At 47.1% G+C, this 24,516-nt stretch overlaps 1 protein-coding gene across 1 annotated transcript in view; it reads left to right on the top strand.

The window, feature by feature from the left end:
- The window catches only part of LOC134944426 (uncharacterized), a 231,442-nt gene that overhangs the window by 16,765 nt on the left and 190,161 nt on the right, over positions 1 to 24,516 (top strand). The window contains 2 exon segments of the mRNA XM_063933004.1: positions 12,703 to 12,974; positions 19,161 to 19,330. Coding sequence (XP_063789074.1) covers positions 12,703 to 12,974; positions 19,161 to 19,330 — 442 coding nt within the window.

Here is a 24,516-nt window from a genome sequence, read left to right as displayed (position 1 = left end):
CTCACCTACTCCCAGTAATCACACTGTACCAGTAGCTCATCTCCTCCCAGTAATCACACTGTACCAGTAGCTCACCACCTCCCAGTAATCACACTGTACCAGTAGCTCACCTCCTCCCAGTAATCAGACTGTAACAGTAGCTCACCTCCTCCCAGTAATCAGACTGTACCAGTAGCTCACCTCCTCCCAGTAATCACACTGTACCGGTAGCTCACCTCCTCCCAGTAATCAGACTGTAACAGTAGCTCACCTCCTCCCAGTAATCAGACTGTAACAGTAGCTCACCTCCTCCCAGTAATCACACTGTACCAGTAGCTCACCTCCTCCCAGTAATCAGACTGTACCGGTAGCTCACCTCCTCCCAGTAATCAGACTGTACCAGTAGCTCACCTACTACCAGTAATCAGATTGCACCAGTAGCTCACCTCCTCCCAGTAATCACACTGTACTGGTAGCTCACCTCCTGTAGTAATCAGACTGTACCAGTAGCTCACCTCCTCCCAGTAATCAGACTGTACCAGTAGCTCACCTCCTTTCAGTAATCAGACTGCACCAGTAGCTCACCTCCTCCCAGTAATCAGACTGTACCAGTAGCTCACCTCCTCCCAGTAATCACACTGTACCAGTAGCTCACCTCCTCCCAGTAATCACACTGTACTGGTAGCTCACCTCCTGTAGTAATCAGACTGTAACAGTAGCTCACCTCCTCCCAGTAATCAGACTGTACCAGTAGCTCACCTCCTCCCAGTAATCAGACTGCACCAGTAGCTCACCTCCTCCCAGTAATCACACTGTACCAGTAGCTCACCTCCTCCCAGTAATCAGACTGCACCAGTAGCTCACCTCCTCCCAGTAATCAGACTGCACCAGTAGCTCACCTCCTCCCAGTAATCACACTGTACCAGTAGCTCACCTCCTCCCAGTAATCAGACTGTACCGGTAGCTCACCTCCTCCCAGTAATCACACTGTACCAGTAGCTCACCTCCTCCCAGTAATCAGACTGCACCAGTAGCTCACCTCCTCCCAGTAATCAGACTGCACCAGTAGCTCACCTCCTCCCAGTAATCACACTGTACCAGTAGCTCACCTCCTCCCAGTAATCAGACTGTACCAGTAGCTCACCTCCTCCCAGTAATCACACTGTACCAGTAGCTCACCTCCTCCCAGTAATCACACTGTACCAGTAGCTCATCTCCTCCCAGTAATCAGACTGTAACAGTAGCTCACCTCCTCCCAGTAATCACACTGTACCAGTAGCTCACCTCCTCCCAGTAATCACACTGTACCAGTAGCTCACCTCCTCCCAGTAATCACACTGTACCAGTAGCTCACCTACTCCCAGTAATCACACTGTACTGGTAGCTCACCTCCTTATAGTAATCAGACTGTACCAGTAGCTCATCTCCTCCCAGTAATCACACTGTACTGGTAGCTCACCTCCTTATAGTAATCACACTGTACCAGTAGCTCATCTCCTCCCAGTAATCACACTGTACTGGTAGCTCACCTCCTTATAGTAATCACACTGTACCAGTAGCTCATCTCCTCCCAGTAATCACACTGTACCAGTAGCTCACCTCCTCCCAGTAATCAGACTGCACCAGCAGCTCACCTCATCCCAGTAATCACACTGTACCAGTAGCACGCCTCCTCCCAGTAATCACACTGTACCAGTAGCTCACCTCCTCCCAGTAATCACACTGTACCAGTAGCTCACCTACTCCCAGTAATCAGACTGTACCAGTAGCTCACCTCCTCCTAGTAATCACACTGTACCAGTAGCTTACATCCTCCCAGTAATCAGACTGCACCAGTAGCTCACCTCCTCCCAGTAATCAGACTGCACCAGTAGCTCACCTACTCCCAGTAATCACACTGTACTGGTAGCTCACCTCCTTATAGTAATCAGACTGTACCAGTAGCTCACCTCCTGTAGTAATCAGACTGTACCAGTAGCTCACCTACTCCCAGTAATCACACTGTACTGGTAGCTCACCTCCTTATAGTAATCAGACTGTACCAGTAGCTCACCTCCTCCCAGTAATCACACTGTACCAGTAGCTCATCTCCTCCCAGTAATCACACTGTACCAGTAGCTCACCTCCTCCCAGTAATCAGACTGCACCAGCAGCTCACCTCACAGTAATCAGATTGCACCAGTAGCTCATCTCCTCCCAGTAATCAGACTGTACCGGTAGCTCACCTCCTCCCAGTAATCAGACTGTACCAGTAGCTCGCCTCCTCCCAGTAATCACACTGTACCAGTAGCTCACCTCCTCCCAGTAATCACACTGTACCAGTAGCTCACCTACTCCCAGTAATCAGACTGTACCAGTAGCTCACCTCCTCCTAGTAATCACACTGTACCAGTAGCTTACATCCTCCCAGTAATCAGACTGCACCAGTAGCTCACCTCCTCCCAGTAATCAGACTGCACCAGTAGCTCACCTCCTCCCAGTAATCACACTGTACCGGTAGCTCACCTCCTCCCAGTAATCACACTGTACCAGTAGCTCACCTACTCCCAGTAATCAGACTGTAACAGTACTCACCTCCTCCCAGTAATCAGACTGTAACAGTAGCTCACCTCCTCCGAGTAATCAGACTGTACCAGTAGCTCACCTCCTCCCAGTAATCACACTGTACCAGTTGCTCACCTCCTCCCAGTAATCAGACTGTACCAGTAGCTCACCTCCTCCCAGTAATCAGACTGTACCAGTAGCTCACCTCCTCCCAGTAATCAGACTGTACCAGTAGCTCACCTCCTCCCAGTAATCAGACTGTACCAGTAGCTCACCTCCTCCCAGTAATCAGACTGTAACAGTAGCTCACCTCCTCCCAGTAATCAGACTGTACCGGTAGCTCACCTCCTCCCAGTAATCAGACTGTACCGGTAGCTCACCTACTCCCAGTAATCACACTGTACCAGTAGCTCACCTCCTCCCAGTAATCAGACTGTACCGGTAGCTCACCTCCTCCCAGTAATCACACTGTACCAGTAGCTCACCTCCTCCCAGTAATCACACTGTACCAGTAGCTCACCTCCTCCCAGTAATCAGACTGTACCGGTAGCTCACCTCCTCCCAGTAATCAGACTGTACCAGTAGCTCACCTACTCCCAGTAACCAGATTGCACCAGTAGCTCACCTCCTCCCAGTAATCAGACTGTACTGGTAGCTCACCTCCTTATAGTAATCAGACTGTACCAGTAGCTCACCTCCTGTAGTAATCAGACTGTAACAGTAGCTCACCTCCTCCCAGTAATCAGACTGTAACAGTAGCTCACCTCCTTTCAGTAATCAGACTGTACCAGTAGCTCACCTCCTCCCAGTAATCCGACTGTACCGGTAGCTCACCTCCTCCCAGTAATCCGACTGTACCGGTAGCTCACCTCCTCGTAGTAATCAGACTGTACCGGTAGCTCACCTCCTTTCAGTAATCAGACTGTACCGGTAGCTCACCTCCTCGTAGTAATCAGACTGTACCGGTAGCTCACCTCCTTCCAGTAATCAGACTGTACCAGTAGCTTACCTTCTTCCAGTATTCGGACTGGACCGGAAGCTCACCTCCTTACAGTAATCAGACTCTACCGGTAGCTCACCTCCTCCCAGTAATCAGACTCTACCGGTAGCTCACCTCCTACCAGTAATCAGACTGTACCGGTAGCTCACCTCCTCGTAGTAATCAGACTGTACCGGTTGCTTTCCTCCTCACCGCAGTATTACTTCTGAAGAAGTTAGGGGGAGATTTCCCCATGAAACATGTTCCCAAAACACTTATTAGCACCTTCCATTAATGCTACAGTGACTCCTCTGCACCCCAAAATGAAAACTGAATCTTGCCCAGACACACCAGCATGTTCCATCTGCCATCTCTCTAGCCATGGATCCACAGCCTCAACAAATGTAAGTCATCTTAATTAAGGACTGTATGGATGTGGGTACAAAGTACAAACCAGACCTAAAAATCAGTGTTTTGCACCAGTGTATTGTTCTGCATATTTTGAATGTGTGCTAATTTGCTCTTTTAACATTGTGGAACATGTCATTGTTTTTATTTTTAGCAAATGTAGAAATATTACCTTTATCAGCCGCACATTTATTTATACAGTAGGTATTGAATATTTACATTTTCATTGGTAATATCCATTTTATTTTTAGTAGCAGTTTACCTTAAATAGCACTGTGTCTTCATTTCTACTGTACGGCTGCTCAGCTTCTCCCAGTAACCAGAGAATAATTTGAAAAAAATCAAACGCTAGAACATTGGCCCTCATTCCGAGTTGTTCGCTCTGTAAATTTCATCGCATCGCAGCGATTTTCCGCTTAGTGCGCATGCGCAATGTCCGCACTCCGACTGCGCAAAGTAAATTTGCTATGAAGTTTGGTATTTTACTCACGGCTTTTTCTTCGCTCAGGCGATCGTAGTGTGATTGACAGGAAATGGGTGTTTCTGGGCGGAAACAGGCCGTTTTATGGGCGTGTGGGAAAAACGCTACCGTTTCCGGAAAAAACGCAGGAGTGGCTGGAGAAACGGGGGAGTGTCTGGGCGAACGCTGGGTGTGTTTGTGACGTCAAACCAGGAACGACAAGCACTGAACTGATCGCAGATGCCGAGTAAGTCTGAAGCTACTCAGAAACTGCTAAGAAGTTTGTAATCGCAAAATTGCGAATACGTCGTTCGCAATTTTATGATGCTAAGATTCACTCCCAGTAGGCGGCGGCTTAGCGTGAGCAACTCTGCTAAAATCGCCTTGCGAGTGAACAACTCGGAATGACCTCCATAGACCACATGGATGATAAAATACAATGCCAACTCAAAACGGAATGAAACTAAGAAAAGCATATTAAGAAAAACAAAAGGTAGAGCAGAAGAAGGGTAGGTGAAAGATAGGAGATAAATGGGAGACAAAGCCTGCGAGAGTAAAGAGAGGTATGTTGAGGTAGAACAACTAAGAGCTAAACTGACCAGGATTAGGGAAACCCGGTGCCTCAAGGGAAAAAATCGGTTGAGTGGGCAGGTAGAACATATAATGCTTATAATTTTGTGAAGCTTTATAATCCAACCACTGAGACCAAGGGGGGGAACTTATCTGCTGCAGAATGGCGTTTCTTTAAAACTAGTCTTTACGGGTAGGAGGACAGTAGGACCTACAATGGATTGGTATAACTGCTCTGGCCACATTACTGAGGTGACGTAAGAGTGATTTTTAATACGTGGCCACAGGGATCTATGAATGAGAGAAGAGCCAGAAGCCTGGATCTACACAGGGACATCACAACCCAATATAAGTCTGGCGATAGCTATATCTTCTTTCCAGAAAGGATTAAATATGCAGGAGAGTTCTTGTAGAGCTGAGACATCTCCAACATGGTTCCGGGGTAGAGGGGCATATCTTGTGAGGTAATGAGGGGGGCCTATACCAGCCTGAAAGGATTTTATACGGCATATCCATAATTGTGACACAGGCTGAACTAGAGTAGACCCGCTGAAAGATTCCTAGCCAATCTCTATCAGACGATGGTAATTTGAGATCCCTCTCCGAAGCTTTAGCGAAGGAAGGGAAAGTGACATGGCTGTTATAAATGCGGAGTGAGTAGAGGGCAGAAATAATGTGAGTGGTTGTTTGAGGAGAGACACATAACTTCTCAAAGGGAGTAAATTCTCTTCATGTAAGGGAAAGCCTGGTAGAAGTAGATATTGTCTGACTAATAACTATATCCAGAAGACAGGGTAAGGAATAGACCTTTTCTCTCAGAGCTCCGAGAACTGGCAGACCCCACTATGAGAGTACCAGCTGGCAGATCCTGAAGAGCCACAACCTGAACTGTAACATATCTAAACCTGGAGGGAAGTTTCAATTTGCCAGGAAAAATGTCAGCAGACCAAGGTCAGAAGAGAAATGTTGGAGACGACAAAGTCATCACCAAGAGGATAGTGTGGCGGTTATGATTTTGTGACCAGAGGAAGACAGGGAACAATCTCAGGGTGAATATGAAGGAAGTTTCCTTCAGTGGCCACCCATTGTTCAGTGTCTTTGGATTTGGTGCCATCTAGGGCCCTATGGAGAATGATATCCTTATGGAAGGTCTTCATATCAAGCACTTGGAGACCTCCCTCGCGTTTACATCAGGATAGACATCATGGCTAATATGTGGCTTTTTCACCGCCCAGGTTAACTGTCGCATCAAAGAGCATATTGAGTGAAACCAGGACTTTGAGACCTGCAGGGTCTGCAACGTAGAAAGTAGTCTAGGTAGCAAACTAATTTTCACAATGCTAATTCACCCCAGCCACGAGAATATTTTAGGCTGCCATTTAAATAGGTCTGAATGAAGAGCAGAAAGCTACAGATTATGAGAAAATGATTTTGAAATTAGAAAAGGTGCTAAACCTTTGGAATTCAAGCATTAAATGTGGGAGGGAAGTGAAAGGATTTCTTACGGTCGCCAGAAGGTCATCGGTGAACAAAGCTAGTTTGTGTTCAGTAGAACCAGATGAAATGGTAGTGATATGTTGTTACGCACACCAGTGCTAACAGGAGTATACCGGTGTATAAACAGAGAGGGATACGAAGCAAACAAACTCACAGATAGTATAACATAACATACACAGGAGGTGATGGAATAACTAATAAACACAGAGTGAACGGGGAAGCCCAAAGGCTCAGGAACTGGGTGTCTCCCTAGTGTCAGAAATGCTCAGATGGAATAGAGCGGACAATGAAGCGAGATGTAGTGATTTAACATGTGGAGAACACGAAATGATGTTGCTAGGAGCAACAGAAAAAACCCCAAAGGGTTACCAACGGGTGTGGGAATAAACTCCTTGGTCAGAGATAGTAATATAGACACAAGGAGAGTATCCAGAATCCTAACCCCCACTTGGAGGGCACAGGTTCAGCTTACTGCCACTAAACTGACACCTGGATGCCCTGCACAGTGAGGGAAGATTAAGCAAGCAGGTCTGAGAGTACAGCCGCAAACCTACTGGGTTCACAGAATAGCAAAAGAACCCCAGCAGGTTAAACAACTGACTCCAGTCTTACTGCTAGGTCCGGATTGGCAGAATGAAGTACCGAATCCCAAGGCCTATTTGCAGTAAGCAACAAGTAAATACAAGGTCACACAGTACTAGCTAACTCTCTGGAACTGACTAACAAACAAAGATTCAGCAGCATTTGCCTAGCCTGAGAGGACGGTTTATATAGCAGGTGCTGTCCACGCCCCACTCAGACCTCACAGACTGTGAGCACAAAACCAGCGCCGGATTCCCTGCCGTGCACAGAGCCTGTAACCACTGCACAGTAAAAACCCGGACCGGAGTATAAGCTGCGCTCAGGTTACTTCGCTAACACTTGCCTCCCGGTTGCCATGGCGACGTGGCAGCACAGAGCAGGAGATCCTAACATATGAGGGTTCATTGTAATGGCTTTTGCAAGGACCTCCATGCATAGGATAACAATCAGGGGGGGAAAAGGGCAACCTTGATGTGTTCCATTATATATGGTTAGGGGATCCGAAAAGGTCCTGTTAACTCTAACCATCGCCAAAGTGTTATCATATAATGCCAGGATTCTCTGAAGGCCCATGGGACCAAAACCCACATGTCTAAGGACACCCTCCATAAAGCACCAATCAATCCTATCAAATGCCTTTTCCGCATCTGTTGACAGTAGGATGGCTGGAATTTACTCTTGGGAAGAGGTATAAATCTTAGTGGTGTTATCACGAGCTTCGCAACCTCAAACAAATCCTACTTGATCGCAATGGATCAAGTTGAGGAGAAATGATTGAAGTTGAGTGGCTATGATCTTGGCACAGATCTTCAAGTCAACGTTCAAAAGTGAAATAGGCCTGCAGCTCGGTCATAGGTAGGGGTCTTTACCGTCATTAGGATTAACTGTAATATTGGCTTCTAGGGATTGTGTAGAGAATTTAATCATGTCAGAGATGGCATTAAAGGCCTGAAGTAGAAGGGTAGCTAACCTACTGTACTGTATCCCAAAATGTTTTGTGGTATGAAAACGTGAAACTGTCAGGACCAGGGCTTTTTCTGGAAGCGGATGTAGAAATGGCCTGCTCTACTTCCTAGATAGTAAAGGGTTTTTATAGAAAGTCCCAATCTGAAGATGAGAACATTGGGAAGTCCACAGAGGCTATGTATTGAGCAACTTTGTCATTGGAAATAGGGGGCGGATGGGATGTATCTTAGATATTGTATAGTTTGCTGTAATAGTCCTTGAAGGTGTCAGCAATGTGTTTTGTCTCAGAGTGCATCACCCCTGAATCAGCCTTAATAGATTGAGTAAAGGAAGAGACTTTCTGGGTCCTCAGAGCTGTGTGCTCCTTGGTTTGTTTCTCCATTGATAATATTTAAACCGGCATCGTTGAACAGATGATTTAACCCAGAGCCATCTTTCGTATGGGCTCAATGGGCACTTACCCAAGGGTCCCAGAAGTATAATGGCCCTAGGCTGATAGCTGAGGGACCCTTTTTTCCAGGAGTACCATATTTTTGAAAATTGCCCCTGGGAACCAGAGATATTTGACTTCAAAACAGTGGTCCCCATCTGAGCTTATAAACTGCTCTTCCCAGCCAGATATCTCAGGTTCTGTCTGATTTAAAGTTTTCTGATGGTATACTCCAAAAGCTGGGACTCTTTCCTTTCGGTGGACATTGGCAGCTTGTCTCTACTATGCCCAGAACCAGAGATATCAGCCTTTGAGCATCTGGTCCCTGCTCCAGCTCCACACGCCTGGTATGCAGTTTTATATTTTAGTCGGTGGATTCCTTTGGCTCCTGAACTCTAATCCCCAAGTCCCCAGTACCTCCTGAAAGATAAGAAATCTTTGTCCAGGAACTGGAGATATCTGCAGTCAAGCAAGCTGCCCACCCACCGGAAAATGATGAATAAAAAGCCCACTCCACTATCAACCTAGGTATTAAACACCCCCTACAACAAACAAAATAGCAGCGCTACAATCAACAATTTAGATATAGATTAAACCGAGCAATCTCAATCGGTTGGAACACATGGAGATGAATGGACTGAAAATGGAAGGTACCAAAATATTTAATAACATATAAATGAAAATAAAAAATGCATAACAATGCTGATACAATGAATTAAAAATGGATATTAAGATCAATAACTAGAATCACCAAGGGGCTACTGAGGTGAGTGTCCGTTCCTTAATTGGTGTGGACTTCAGATGAATAAGATCAGAATGAACAGTAGAACTGGTGGCACAGTTCTGATGGTGATAGTTATCACAATGATTACCGCTGGAGGGAAGGAGTCCTCTGGATAGCGTCCCTTTGTATGGGTGGAATCTCTGGGATCCTAGGTCCTCACCAGGTTTCGGAATCCTCAATGCTGAGTTGGAAATATGGTGTCACCGGTAGGCATGAGTTGTCTGCCTAGTCATCTGTGAATTGTGATCAAAGTCCACTAAAGGTTCGGATGTAGCCCATGCAGCTTCCAATAGACAATGTGATCTGGAATAAACCTGACGCGTTTCGCTGTAGAACCTGCAGGTTTTTCAAAGGTCACTCCACTATCCACCTAGGTATTAAACACCCCCTACCACCCTGGAAGTCATGTACCAGGGCCCCTTCTTTCAGCCTAATTCCTCCTTCTACAGTTTATTGTTCCCCATCCCACTCCATCTCCCACCGTTTGTTTATTAAAGGCCCTACATGCTAAGCGGAAGATAGAACACCCCCTACCGCACGCGGGACATCAAAGCTGCTGCTGATAGCACCTCCTACCTCTACTGCTGGAAGATGGGCAGGGGCCCCGGTGAATTGCTTTGCCCAGGGGCCCACACTGCTGTTAAGACGGCCCTGATTTAACCTTGTCTTTTGACAATTTGTTTAAGGCTATTCTAGCCTCTCCCCCTTCTATACTTAATGACTCTCTGATCCCCAAATCAACAGTGATGTGTGACTAGATCATTTAGCTCTACCAAGCACTTACTCCCCATTGCTTCCTGACGTTACGATATGAAATTTGTGGTACTGAAACTCAGATATCAAATGTTAGTTTTCCACAGGGCCATAAAGGGAGGGGTGTGTAAGCAGTACTATTTTTCAAGGCTCAAGGACCTGGGGAGCAGAAGATTAAACAGCACCCTGTGGTCAGTAGTACAGCTTCAGTGATTAGAGCCTCCCTGAGCATTCGGTCAGCGCTCTACTTTCTACTACCACTGGTCCTGCTCCCTCACATGACAACAGGGGTTCTGGGAGGAGTACAGCAGTGAGCCCTGCTCTGACACTGATTTTCCTGCAGATTATATACATATGAGTGTAATGGTCTTTTACCTGTGCCTGTTAATACTAGAGATGAGCAGGTTCGGTTCCTCGAGATCCGAACCACCCGAACTTCACCCATTTTACACGGTTCCGAGGCAGACTCGAATCTTTCCGCCTTGCTCGGTTAACCAGAACGCCCCCGAACGTCATCATCCCGCTGTCGGATTCTCGCGAGATTCGTATTCTATATACGGAGCCGTGCGTCACCGCCATTTTCACTTGTGCATTGGAGATGATAGCGAGAGAACATGGCTGCATTCTCTCAGTTTCTGTGCTCAGTGTGCTGCAAATTTCTGTGCTCAGTGTGCTGCAAATATCTGTGCTCAGTGTGCTGAAAATATCTACGTTCTCTGCCTGAAAAATGCTCCATATCTGTGCTGCATTGTAGTATATAGTAGGAGGACATTGCATAATTTTGCTGACCACCAGTATATACTTTATATAGCAGTACTGTACAGTAGTACATTGCTCTACCTCTGTGTCGTCAAGTATATTATCCATATCTGTGCCGCATTCATTGTAGTTGTGTGTAGTATATAGTAGGAGAACAGTGCAGAATTTTGCTGACCACCAGTATATACTGTATATAGCAGTACGGTATAGTAGTCCATTGCTCTACACCTGTGTCGTCAAGTATACTATCCATATCTGTGCTGCATTCATTGTAGTTGTGCGCAGTATGTAGTAGGAGGACAGTGCAGAATTTTGCTGACCACCAGTATATATATATATATATATATATATATATATATAGCAGTATGGTACAGTAGGCCATTGCTATTGATTTATTATTGGCATATAATTCCAGAAATTAAAAGATGGAGAACAAAAATGTGGAGGGAGGCCGGCCACATGGGTCGCTTAGCTTAGCCATCCAGCGACCTTGGTGCACCTCTTTTTTTCTTTGCATCATGTGCTGTTTGGGGACTATTTTTTTGAAGTGCCATCCTGTCGGACACTGCAGTGCCACTCCTTGATGGGCCAGGTGTTTGTGTCGGCCACTTGGGTCGCTTAGCTTAGTCATCCAGCGACCTCGGTGCACCTCTTTTTTTCTTTGCATCATGTGCTGTTTGGGGACTATTTTTTTGAAGTGCCATCCTGTCTGACACTGCAGTGCCACTCCTAGATGGGCCAGGTGTTTGTGCCGGGCACTTGGGTCGCTTAGCTTAGCCATCCAGCGACCTCGGTGCACCTCTTTTTTTCTTTGCATCATGTGCTGTTTGGGGACTATTTTTTGAAGTGCCATCCTGTCTGTCACTGCAGTGCCACTCCTAGATGGGCCAGGTGTTTGTGCCGGCCACTTGGGTCGCTTAGCTTAGCCATCCAGCGACCTTGGTGCACCTCTTTTTTTCTTTGCATCATGTGCTGTTTGGGGACTATTTTTTGAAGTGCCATCCTGTCTGACACTGCAGTGCCACTCCTAGATAGGCCAGGTGTTTGTGCCGGCCACTTGGGTCGCTTAGCTTAGCCATCCAGCGACCTTGGTGCACCTCTTTTTTTCTTTGCATCATGTGCTGTTTGGGGACTATTTTTTGAAGTGCCATCCTGTCTGACACTGCAGTGTCACTCCTAGATGGGCCAGGTGTTTGTGCCGGCCACTTGGGTTGCTTAGCTTAGCCATCCAGCGACCTTGGTGCACCTATTTTATTCTTTGCATCATGTGCTGTTTGGGGACAATTATTTTAAGTGCCATCCTGTCTGACACTGCAGTGCCACTCCTAGATGGGCCAGGTGTTTGTGTCGGCCACTTGGGTCGCTTATCTTAGTCACACAGCTACCTCATTGCACCTCTTTTTGTCTTTGCATCATGTGCTTTTTGGGGACTATTTTTTGAAGTGCCATCCTGTCTGACACTGCAGTGCCACTCCGAAATGGGCCAAGTGTTTGTGCCGGCCACTTGGGTCGCTTAGCTTAGTCATCCAGCGACCTTGGTGCAAATTTTAGGACTAAAAATAATATTGTGAGGTGTGAGGTGTTCAGAATAGACTGGAGATGAGTGGAAATTATTGTTCTTGAGGTTAATAATACTATGGGATCAAAATGACCCCCAAATTCTATGATTTAAGCTGTTTTTGAGGGTTTTTAAATAAAAAAAAAACACCCGAATCCGACAAAAAAATTTAAGGGAGGTTTTGCCAAAACGCGTCCGAATCCAAAACCAAAACACAAAACCCGAAAAATGTCCGGTGCACATCTCTAGTTAGTTCACTGCATGTAAATCACTGTTTTTTCCTCCCTACTGCAAAGCTCTGTGAAGTATGTGTAATGCTATATAAAAATAATTGTTAGTAAATAGTAATAAATATCTTACATGGGGGATCTGTCCTTTACAGTAGGTATGAAAGGAAAAGATTAATCAGAAGGTGTTTGGCTTTGTCATTTAGGTCTAAACGTCCATCAGACTACACCATTGTCCTGGGCAAGTACCAGCTGTATGTTATCAGTCCTCACCAGATCACCTCCGGAGTGCAGAGTATAACGGTGAACTCCCAGTATGCCGGTGCGGCAACCATTGGAGACATTGCTCTGATGGAACTGTCCAGTCCTATCACCTATACCGAGTACATCCTTCCGGTGTGCGTGCCTCCAGCCTCTATGAGCTTCCCGTCCGGGATGAACTGCTGGGTAACTGGATGGGGTACCATAGGATTTGGCGGTAAGAATACACAAAATAATTATCTTGCATGGTAGAGATGAGCAAAATTGTCAAAAATCTTCTGGTATTTAGCCAGTCATTAGGTATTACATGTAGAAGAAAAACTGCTGTCAGTGAGGCTCCTATTTTATACATAGTAACTATCCTCCTATGCGTCACCTATAGCGTTACATACAGTACTTGCTAGTTTGTCATAGCTACCCACCAGGAGATGTGGCGGGAAGGTGTGAGCGTTGACATGTAGTGAAATGGTTAGATGCTATGTTCTTTCTCTTAAACCGAGTATTAATGTACATGACTCATCAGCCACAATTGCATTACAGCGGCGGGATGCAATGGAGTCCTTAATCGCCGGAGCTAGGGGATGCTGTCCGATCTTGGACATGGCAAAAACATTCAAGATCACTGGCATCCCTTGGTCCGGCGATCTCGGATTCCTTTACATGAGTCACCAGACTTAAAGGTCAAGCTGGCTAGACTGCAGGTGCATGTTGTTTACTTAGCTCTATAAAAAAAAGTGTGCATATGCTCAAGCCTGTCACTGTGTTATTATAGCATCACAGTGCTGTACAATACAGTACTTAGCCCAAGATACCTTACAATACAGTACTTAGCCCAAGATACCTGTATCCTGTTATCTTCAATTAAGTCTACTCTGGTTTGGAGTCAGTTTAGTGGTCTGACCTACCTGCTCACATCCGCTATGCACCTACTAACTTGTAGGCATTTGCCAATAGTGAGAACCGTGGAGAAGGTTCTGTAGCTTGATGACAGCATTGGTGTCATGGTCAAAAGGTCAACCGTTGACATGGTCATAAAGTCAACACGGTCGACAAGAAATGGTGGACGCATGTAAAGGTAGACATGAGATTTGATGTTTTTTTTGGTGTTAAAATTTCCTTTCCAGCATGTGGACCCCAATTAAGGCAATGCGTCCCCTCGCATGGCTGGCTTCGCTTGGCCCAGGTTACTGTCCTAAATTGTAGTCCACAAGGATGGTAAAGTATGAACAGTCCTAAAACTAAAAATTCCAAAAGACTCCTGTCGACCATATGCTGTGTCAACCACCATTAGAATCTGTCGACCATATGCATGTCAGCCACTTGGTGTCGACATATTGCTTCTTAAACTTTTAACTGTGGACCTGTCATCCGGATACCTGTAACATGACAGTTTGCAGCTGATTGGTTGGTATTTTATCTCTCTCCAATTTCCTATGTCACAGCATGCCATGCAGAAAGGTAACAATTGCCTGCTTCTATGGGAGCAGATGGGAGAAATTGGAAGTGGAACAGATGGGATGTGGGTACAATATGAGCCATACACAGGGGGGAAGGGGCGGGCGGCAGTGGAGACACATATGGGGAGACAGACAGACAGGTTGGAAGTAGGGAGACTAACACAAAGGTGGTGACAGACATACACAGAGAATAAGACAATCATGAGGGCGTAGTAGAGTCGGGTGTGTGCGGGGTAGGGGTGCAGAAAGCCACACACTGGGGTAAGTGAGTGGAGGGGGCTGGAGGCGGGCAGGATACACAGGAACCCAGTAAGTCCGCACACTGTGTAAATGGCATACATGCCTCTCTGGCTGCGTACACACTATGCAATATTGCATAGGATCTGGCTGATATCAACCGGTTCCTTACGATATTGTACAGTGTGTACACTAAGGCCCTCATTCCGAGTTGTTCGCTCGCTAGCTGCTTTTAGCAGCAATGCAAACGCTAGGCCGCCGCCCTCTGGGAGTGTATCTTAGCTTAGCAGTTCTGCTACTTAAAAATGTCATGCAGTTTCAGAGTGGCTCAAGACTTAGGGTGTGTACACACGGTGAGATCCCTGCTATGTTCGATTTTGACTATGCGATTTCCCTTGAACTCCCCCAGAGCCCGGATAGCACAGATTGTATAGATTTTGACTATCTGTGCTCGAGATTTTGTCTATGTACGATTTTGTCCAGGGCCGTTTGTAGCCAATTTGGCTCCCAGTGCGACAATTAAAAATGCCCCCCCCCCCCCCCCCCCATAGATATAAAGAGGAAAAGCATGCGCGCGCGCTCCCGGTAAGGGGGCGTGGCCTCGTTAAAATGAGCATCGCTTTGTTAAGATGGGCGTGGCCTCATCTGATCTCATAAACACAACCACCACAGGATATTACACATTACAGCAGGCACGCTACCCCATTTTACACAGCACGGCAGGCAAGTGTCCCCATTTTACACAGTACGGCAGGCACGTGCCTCCATTTTACACATTGCAGCAGGAAAAAGTGTCCCCATTTTACACAATGCGGCAGGCACGTGCCCCCATTTTACACAGTACGACAGGCAAGTGTCCCCATTTTACACATTGCGGCAGGCAAGTGTCCCCATTTTACACAATACGCAAGGCAAGTGTCCCCATTTTACACATTGCGGCAGACAGGTGTCCCCATTTTACACAATACGCAAGGCAAGTGTCCCCATTTTATACATTGCGGCAGACAGGTGTCCCCATTTTACACATTCCGGCAGATAGGTGTCTCCATTTTACACATTGTGGGAGGCAAGTGCCCCCATTTTACACATTGCGGCAGGCACGTGCCCCCATTTTACACAGTACGGCAGACGGGTGTCCCCATTTTACATATTACAGCAGGCAAGTGTCCCCATTTTACACATTCCGGCAGACAGGTTCCCATTTTACACATTATGGCAGGCAAGAGTCCCCATTTTACACAGTACGGCAGTTGGTGGGGAGGGGGAGGGAGGGAGAGAGAGGGAGAGGGGCTGACTTACATTTGAAGCGGTTCTCGCCGCTCTTCAGCTGCCTCTCCCTTGTCTGCGCGGCTCCCCCTTCTCCCTCCTCCCGAGTGCCCAGCTCGGGGGGCGGGGTTTTGCGGAATGACGCGATTGCGTCGTGACGTCACGACGCAAACGCGTCATTCCGCGAAACCCCGCCCCCCGAGCTGGGCACTTGGGAGGAGGGAGAAGGGGGTTTCAAAGTGCTGAAGAAGTGCCGAGGCGGGCGCCCCGTGCGGTTGCACGGCTCGCCCGCCGCAAGAAACAGCACTGATTTTGTCTATACTTTGTACTAGATTGTACACTAGATAGTCAAGAGTGACTTGCCTGCACAGTCTATCTACCCTTACGATACCGACCCCACGGCAGTGCGTATCGGGATCGAATCTGTATCGCAAGCTGCCTAACACCATGAGATATGCACTAACTTTCCATAAGATTTTATCTCACCGTGTGTACACACCCTTTCTCCTAGCTTGCGATGAATGCAGTCCGTTTAGTTCCTGGTTTGATGTCATAAACACGCCCTGCGTTCAGCCAGCCACTCCCCCATTTCTCCAGACACTCCTGCGTTTTTACCTGGCGCGCCTGCATTTTTTAGCACACTCCCGGAAAATGCTGAGTTGCCGCCCAGAAACACCCACTTCCTGTCAATCAAACAACCAACACTCGAGCGACTGAAAAGCGTTGATCGAGCTTGTGTAAAACTACAAAGTTTTGTGTGAAAGTACTTAGCGCATGCGCGCTGCATACCATGCGCATGCGCAAAATTGCAATTTTTTTCCACTTGATCGCTGCGCTGCGAAAAACCGTCAGCGAGTGATCAACTCGGAATGAGGGCCAAGATGTAGTGTATGATGTGCGCTCCCACCGGTCTTATGCTGCATCGCACGTTCGACCTGCTGGTAGGTACGATGTTCGATGTTGCTTATGAGGGCCCCGCTCCTCCCCCCGACGCCACTCGACGCAGCCGACATTGGCAAGTGTGTATGCACTTGCTGATGTCGGAGACCTGTTGCAGACGATGTAGCATCTTGTACATAGCCTCAGTCTTCAAAGATCTCGACCCAAATTGTATGTGTGCAGACCACCACGGGACCCTTAGCACACCGCAGCAGACAGTTTGGGAAATAATGCATTAGGAGGGCCTTCTCTCCCCCCTGGCTACACCACTGAGTTTGTGTGTTTGCAGCAACCGATGGAAGGAAATGGGAATATCTACAGTATATATTATAGCAGAAAGACTGCTTTTATTAATAACTTATTTCTATGATGCCGCTGTCTGAACAGGGCACATTATATATCAAATTGAAGCTCTGTACATTTGCAGAATTATATTGGCGTTGTAATTGGTTGCGTTGTTTCGGAGCTATGTGGCTAAACATCCGCCTGCCATTTACAATGCATCACCATTGTGCTCTGGAAAATGTGACAGTTGGTGACCTCTCCCTGTGCACCTGCTGGGTGGCCTGCAAACTGTGACAGTTATTTGCAGCTACCCACTAAGCGTTTTTTCCCCCCAAAATTCCAAACCTAAGGGGGTAAAAAGGGGTAAAATGTTGTGCCCAACAAACCAGTGACCAGTTGAAACTGGGCTCATCAGCTAGTTAACGATATTATTTGCTAAAAAAAATCAATGCATCTAGTTAGTTTTACTGATCAGCGCAACAATTACAAAACAGATTTACTTTTGCAGAGCAGGATCATTAGAATAAGATAAAGGGGTTAAAATGTGCATTAGGGACATAGGGGGTAAATCAGATCTGATCGCCGCTGTGCGTTTTCGCGCAGCTGGCAATCAGATCTGAACTGCGCATGCGTATGCACCGCAATGCACAGACGCGACGGACCGCAGCACCGGGCATCGGCACCTAGCGACGGGATGGTGCGAAAAAAGGGATTGCACGGGCGATCGCATAGGTGATTGACAGGAAGAGGCCGTCTGTGGGTGGCAACTGACCGTTTCGCAGGAGTGTCCGGAAAAAAGCAGGCGGGCTTAGGCATTTGGAGGCAGGGTGTCTGACGTCAGCTACAGCCCCGATCACCAGGAATCCATCACAGCAGCAGAGTAAGTCCTGGGCTGAGCAGAGACTGCACAAACTGATGTTTGTACATCTCTACTAGAAAAGTGATCGCACACCTGCACAACACTTTTCCCCTCCCCCTGTAGACGGCTGCAAAAAACGCACCCTAGCGATCAGGTTTGAATTACCCCCCATGTGCACTGCAGGTGGGGCAGATGTAACACGTGCAGAGAGAGTTAGATTTGGATGGGTTATATTGTCTCTGTGCAGGGTAAATACTGGCTGCTTTATTTTTACACTGCAATTTAGATTTCAGTTTGAACACACCCCATCCAAATCTAACTCTCTCTGCACATGTTACATCTGCCCCACCTGCATTGCACATGGGGGGTAATTCCAAGTTGATCGCAGCAGGAGCAGTTGGGCAAAACCATGTGCACTGCAGGGGAGGCAGATGTAACATGTGCAGAGAGAGTTAGATTTGGGTGTGGTGTGTTTAATCTGCAATCTAATTTGCAGTGTAAAAATAAAGCAGCCAGTATTTACCCTGCACAGAAACAATATAACCCACCCAAATCTAACTCTCTCTGCACATGTTATATCTGCCTCCCCTGCAGTGCACATGGTTTTGCCCAACTGCTAACAAAATTCCTGCTGCGATCAACTTGGAATGACCCCCATGGTTTTGCCCATTAGCTAACACATATGCTGCTGTGATCAGATCTGAATTAGGCCCCATGCTCAATTGTTTGCACAGTCTCTGAGCTGACGGAGATCCTATCTTGCTCTTCTCTATGGGACACATTCAGCGGGTGTACTATGCTATACCGGTGCTCGGGATCCCGACCGCTGGAATGTCGGCAGTGGGGCGAGCGCAAAAGAGCCCCTTGCAGGCTATCTGCTTGGGCCATGCTATTTATTCTCCCTCCCTAAAATGAAACACACAAAAAGGCGACGCACAGTAATTGAGACAGTCCCGATGCCCCCTTGTGCTCATTGCTAATCTGAGACATAACGGGCCGGATGGAACGACGTTCGGGTTGGCCGGAGGTGCGGGTTCCAGGGTGAATTTGGACATTTCTTTAAAGTGGCAATCATTTACAAGACATGATATTTTCTCTGCTGAAAACGTATACGGGGCAAGCAGGTGCTGGAGAGGGGTTGGGGAGGGGAACACTAACGTTGACCATTTGTGCTTATGTTGGAAGGTCTTCTGGGCATATGCCAGTTGTATAATGTCCATGGTTTATGTGAGAAAAGACCTCCAGTTCTCCTGGCTCAGGTAGCAGACTATGGCACCATTGCCCTATTGTATAATATGATTTATTCCAGGTTGTGCTCCATTGTCGTCTCGTGAATTAGTGTATTGCTGTCTTTCTGCAGTGAACCTTCCATCCCCGGGAACTCTGCAGCAAGTGCAGGTGCCACTAATCAGCAACAGTGCATGTAACCAGATGTACCTCACCGGCTCCACTGCTAGCGCTGGCTCCACAATCATCCCTAGCGACCAGATCTGTGCCGGCTACCAGGCTGGGCAGAAGGACTCCTGCCAGGTATGTCCCTTATATCTTCCCAGATAAGATCTGTCAGTCCCTGGTAACACCCTCTATAATCACAGGAGCAGGGCATCCACTAGGGGGGGATTGTGGGGACTGGGGTCCCGGACCCTTACAGAGAGGTGATCCCAGCCCTGGCTCCTACCACCAATACCTGGAGAACTGTACCAGGTTGTGAAACAAAAGCGAGCTGATGTACAGAGTGGAAAAAATAAGTCAACATGTTATTTCCATGACGCAGTTACCATCTTAGATGAGCTGAACATGATCTTCTCAGACCCCAGTAATACAGAGTTATAGCTTGGACATGTAGGAACAATTTATTCATTCTCTCTACACTGCTATACAGTGCATATGACAGAAGCTGCTTACTGCAAGTCCTAGCATTAGTTTACAATGGCCCTCATTCCGAGTTGTTCGCTCGCTAGCTGCTTTTAGCAGCATTGCACACGCTAGGCCGCCGCCCTCTGGGAGTGTATCTTAGCTTAGCAGAATAGCGAACGAAAGATTAGCAGAACTGCTACTAAATAATTCCCTGCAGTTTCTGAGTAGCTCCAGACCTACTCCTAGATTGCGATCACCTCAGTCCGTTCAGTTCCTGGTTTGACGTCACAAACACGCCCTGCGTTCGGCCAGCCACTCCTCCGTTTCTCCAGCCACTCCTGCATTTTTACCTGGCACGCCTGCGTTTTTTAGCACACTCCCTGAAAACTTCCAGTTTCCGCCCAGAAACACCCCTTTCCTGTCAATCACACTACGATCACTTGAGTGATGAAAAAACGTCACTTGAGCTTGTGTAAATCTACAAAGTTTTGTGTGAAAGTACTTAGCGCATGCGCATTTTCGCAGTTTTTTTACTTAAGCGCTGCACTACGAAAATTGGTAGCGAGTGAACAACTCGGAATGACCACCAATATTCCAGCATTGATGTTCTCACTATTTACAAGCCTGTTACACCCTTGGTTGAATTTGTTGGTTGAGCTGTTGGCTCATTAAGACCTAACAGGAGGTATAATCAAATAATCTATTGCATAACTGACAACCTTTGAAAAATAATTCAGGGAGTTGTGAAATAGGATTCTTTGTGCATGTATGCTCTACCCAATGAAGCCTGTACTACCTTACCCGGTGGGCATGTTCCGGTCCATACTTAGCTCTGTTCATGGTGGTTACTTACTATAGTAGAAGGGGCGGAACTACAATTGGTGCAGCAGGTGCACTGCACCGGGCGCCTGGAAACTAAGGGGCTCACCGCTGTCCAAACCAGCAATGAGTTTTTCTCTGGCCTGTCACCCGACCATTTTGGGCAAAGTTTGATGTATGGCCCAGCGCTGTCACCCTCTACCGCTCCCTGTCACCCACTGCCTCTCTGTCACCCTCTACCGCTCCCTGTCACCCACTGCCTCCCTCTGTCACCCTCTACCACTCCCTGTCACCCAGTGTCTCTCTCTGCCTTTTCCTGTCACTCTCTGCCTCTCCATATCACCCACTGCCTCTCCCTGTCACTCTCTGCCTCTCCATATCACCCTCTACTGCTCCCTGTCACCCACTGCCTCTCTCTGCCTTTTCCTGTCACTCTCTGCCTCTCCATATCACCCGCTATGTCTCCCTGTCACTCTCTGCCTCTCCATATCACCCGCTGCGTCTCCCTGTCACTCTCTGCCTCTCCATATCACATGCTGCATCTCCCTGTCACTCTCTGCCTCTCCATATCACCCGCTGTGTCTCCCTGTCACTCTCTGCCTCTCCATATCACCCGCTACGACTCCAAGTCACTCTCTGCCTCTCCCTGTAACCCACTGTCTCTCTCTGCCTCTTACTGTCACTCTCTGCCTCTCCATATCACCCGCTGCCTCTCCCTGTCACCCTCTACCACTCCCTGTCACCCACTGTCTCTCTCTGTCACTCTCTGCCTCTCCCTGTCACTCTCTCATTCACTAACATTTAAAAATGAATATAAAATATAATCTGCTAGTAAATGTGTGTTTTAACCATGGAAGCCCAACATTGATTAAGATCGATCTAAAATCAAACATAATCGACCTTTAGTAAATATACCCCATGATCTGCAAATCCTCCCCTGCTACTCCACTCCCGTCACTCACAGAATTGACCCTTTTGGCACACTAGACCCTCTCCAAACTGAGGAACCAAAGCATGGCCTGGAAACCCAGCAAAGACTGGGCCCCTGGTCTGTGAACCCTGACACAATTAGTTCTGCTCACAAAATGTTGAAGCATGTGTCCATTTCAGCCTACAAATAGCCAACTAGCCATCCTAACCTGAGTAAACGAGCTTTACAAAAACACATCATTTTTTATTATCTATTTATTTTGTAACTATATATGTAGTAATGGTGGTGGATTTTATTTTGCTTGTAATGTTGAACATCTGCCACCTATAAAGAAGGATCTTGACTACCCCGATATAGAGCTATGTGTAATAAGTTTTGATTTGGTGGAACTGGTCTGATTTTAGTGATGTAGGGGCCAATTCAGTAAGGATAGCGGATGCTGCTAATCAGCTGAAATTGCTATCCTTTTGCTTGCATGCTGCCATCCGCCTATCCCCCTGCAACAAGCAGAAATTGCAAACGCCTCGCAATTTCTGCTTGTCAGCAGAAACTAAGGATGACTCATGCCGGCGCAGCTTAGCTGCGGCCGCAGGAGTCCCGGCACCATCTTACCTGTCGCGGCGGCTGCGTGTGACGTGATGCAGCCGCTGCAACCATGCCCCCGACATGCCCCCGTTCGCCCCGCACCGCCCACCGTTCAGAACGCCCCTCCCTCGCAACGCTCCGTCTCTTCCCTAGAAACGGAGCGTTGCTGCCCCCCTCCCGCCGTGCGACCGCCTCTGCCTGATTGACAGGCAGAGGCAATCGCATTTTCTGCGCCCCCCCCCCGCAGAAAGTGTGTGCGCATGCGCAGCATGCGCCCGCGGCCCCTCCGCAAAAATTCTGTTTGGATCGCGATTTGCGATCCAACCTGAATTTGCCCCATAGTGAGTAAATTCAAAGGGTCAAAATCTGTTTAGGAAAACCCAGATTGGTTTTGCTTTAAAACAAATTGCTGCTTTAACTGTAGTGGCCATATCACTGAACAGAATAGATTGATGCATTTGCTGTGTGATGGATCTTATCACAGGTCTGGTGTTCCCTGATGGTGGTAGGATTCTGAAAGCTGGCTCTTACTCCAGCACTCTATTCCCAGCAAAACTGTTGCTCCTTCCTTTTCTCCACACCACAGCAGAGAGGCAAGGGTTCCACCCCAGGCACAGTAAATTTGCAACAGATGATGAAATGGACTACTTTTTATTTTTACTAATGGCCCCAGGAGGATTTTTAAAGAGGGTGTGCTGTAGCTTCTTTGAATTGTTTCTCTTTGCACATTGGCAGGCTTTATTTCTACTATTCACTCTGTAAAGAGGAAAAAAATTTCTAATTACAGAAATATCTCTCACTAGCTATCTCTAAGGGAGTTGTTCCTCTGCAATACAGCTCCAAAACACACACACACACACACACACACACACACACACACACACACTATGCTGACATGCTGTTCCCTCAGCACTACTCAGTTTTGTTTTACAGAAAATGACAAATGGCAGAAATGTCTGGATTCACTCATGACTGACTGAATCTCTTGGCAGCTGCTGTTAAAGACCCTTCCTCAGAGCGTCAGCCTCACAACGCATCCCAATGGTCACTGACAGTCTGTTTTTGGAACAGGTGGCTTTCACCGCAGTGTCCTGGATGGCATTTCAACTCTGCCTTACAGTGTTATGGACTCTTCTCTGTCCGAACAGCCCTACCCCTCTGTGTCCAGATGCCTCCTGGCAGTTCAAAGTTTGTTTTCTTACCTGGATGGCTGTAGCTCCCTGCATTCTAATAGTGTGGCTGTATCAGATACTGGTAGCACAGATATTGGAGACTCATGATTTACAGTAAACACTATACTGTAGAGACCAGTACAGCTAAGGGAACATCAAGGGTATTCACTGTAGGAAACCTCAACTTCTCTGCCATGGATGATAACCAGAACTTTGATGTACCCAGCTTGAGATGATCCTGGAGACCCACACTTAGATGACTGGGATCTTCTCTATTCTGTATTTCAGATTGTACATACCCCCCAACATGACCCATTCCAGGAGGGATAAAATGCTGTTTACCTGGACTTCCTTCTTAATATATGATTGTTGTCACCTGTGTTGAACTATTTCATAGATATGAAAGGTGTTTCAACACACGTGATTGCAATCATAACTTAATATACAGTAGCATGTTATTCCTCCAGGACTGAGTCATGTTAGGATGTATGGATTGTGTATATTAAATTTAATCCAAAGGGGTATATTAGATATAAACTAATAGTTGAATAATGCCAGGTTACATAGGACCCAGGCAGGGAGAAGGAGAAGATGGGATCCCTATGTCACTTACAGCTCTCTCCGCCCTCCTATCTCTCCTCTGGCCGGAAAGCTCAATCGGTAGCTCATAAAACCTGATACTCTGCCTGTAATGCATACTGCCCTCCTCGCATTCTGGCTGTCTGGTTCTGCTACTGCGTGAGAGGGAAAGCTAACGATGTCGGTGTGCTCTGTATTAGGGGCCCCCTAACAAAGGGGGGCCCGGGGTACTGTATGCCCTGCGACCCCCCCTTAATCTGGCTATGACCTGGGTACCACCATGCTGCACTTCACGGGGGATAGATGTAACATGTGCAGAGAGTTAGGTTTGGGAGGGGGTGTCCTAACTCAGATCTAAATTGCAGTGTAAGAAAAAAGCTATCCAGCATGTGTGGGCTACATGAAGAAGCAGTCAGTATTTACCCTGCATTCAAACATAATGTATTTCCCCCTTGCAGAGCAAAACGGTTTGCTCTATGTTATAGGTGGGTTAAGTTCGAGGAGACCCAGATGGGTGGATTCCCAGAAAAGTACTTCAACAAATAAATTGAATATATATATATATATATATATGCATTTATTGTATACTTATCTGAGGTTATTGATCAATTCAGCAGATGTTTAATACAGCAATCACATCAGCATACTCAGGAGCCCCGCCCTCTGCGTCTAGAGGCTGCGTTATACTCAGATTATCCTGGCACTTCTGCAGTCAATGTTCATCCAGGCTGTCTAGGCTGAATTAACATTGACTGGTTCCAGTTTATATAGGC

Source organism: Pseudophryne corroboree, chromosome 7, assembly GCF_028390025.1.
Source record: "Pseudophryne corroboree isolate aPseCor3 chromosome 7, aPseCor3.hap2, whole genome shotgun sequence".
Lineage (NCBI taxonomy): Eukaryota > Metazoa > Chordata > Amphibia > Anura > Myobatrachidae > Pseudophryne > Pseudophryne corroboree.
Note: the sequence above shows the minus strand (reverse complement) of the source record. Positions and strands in the feature narration are given on the sequence as shown.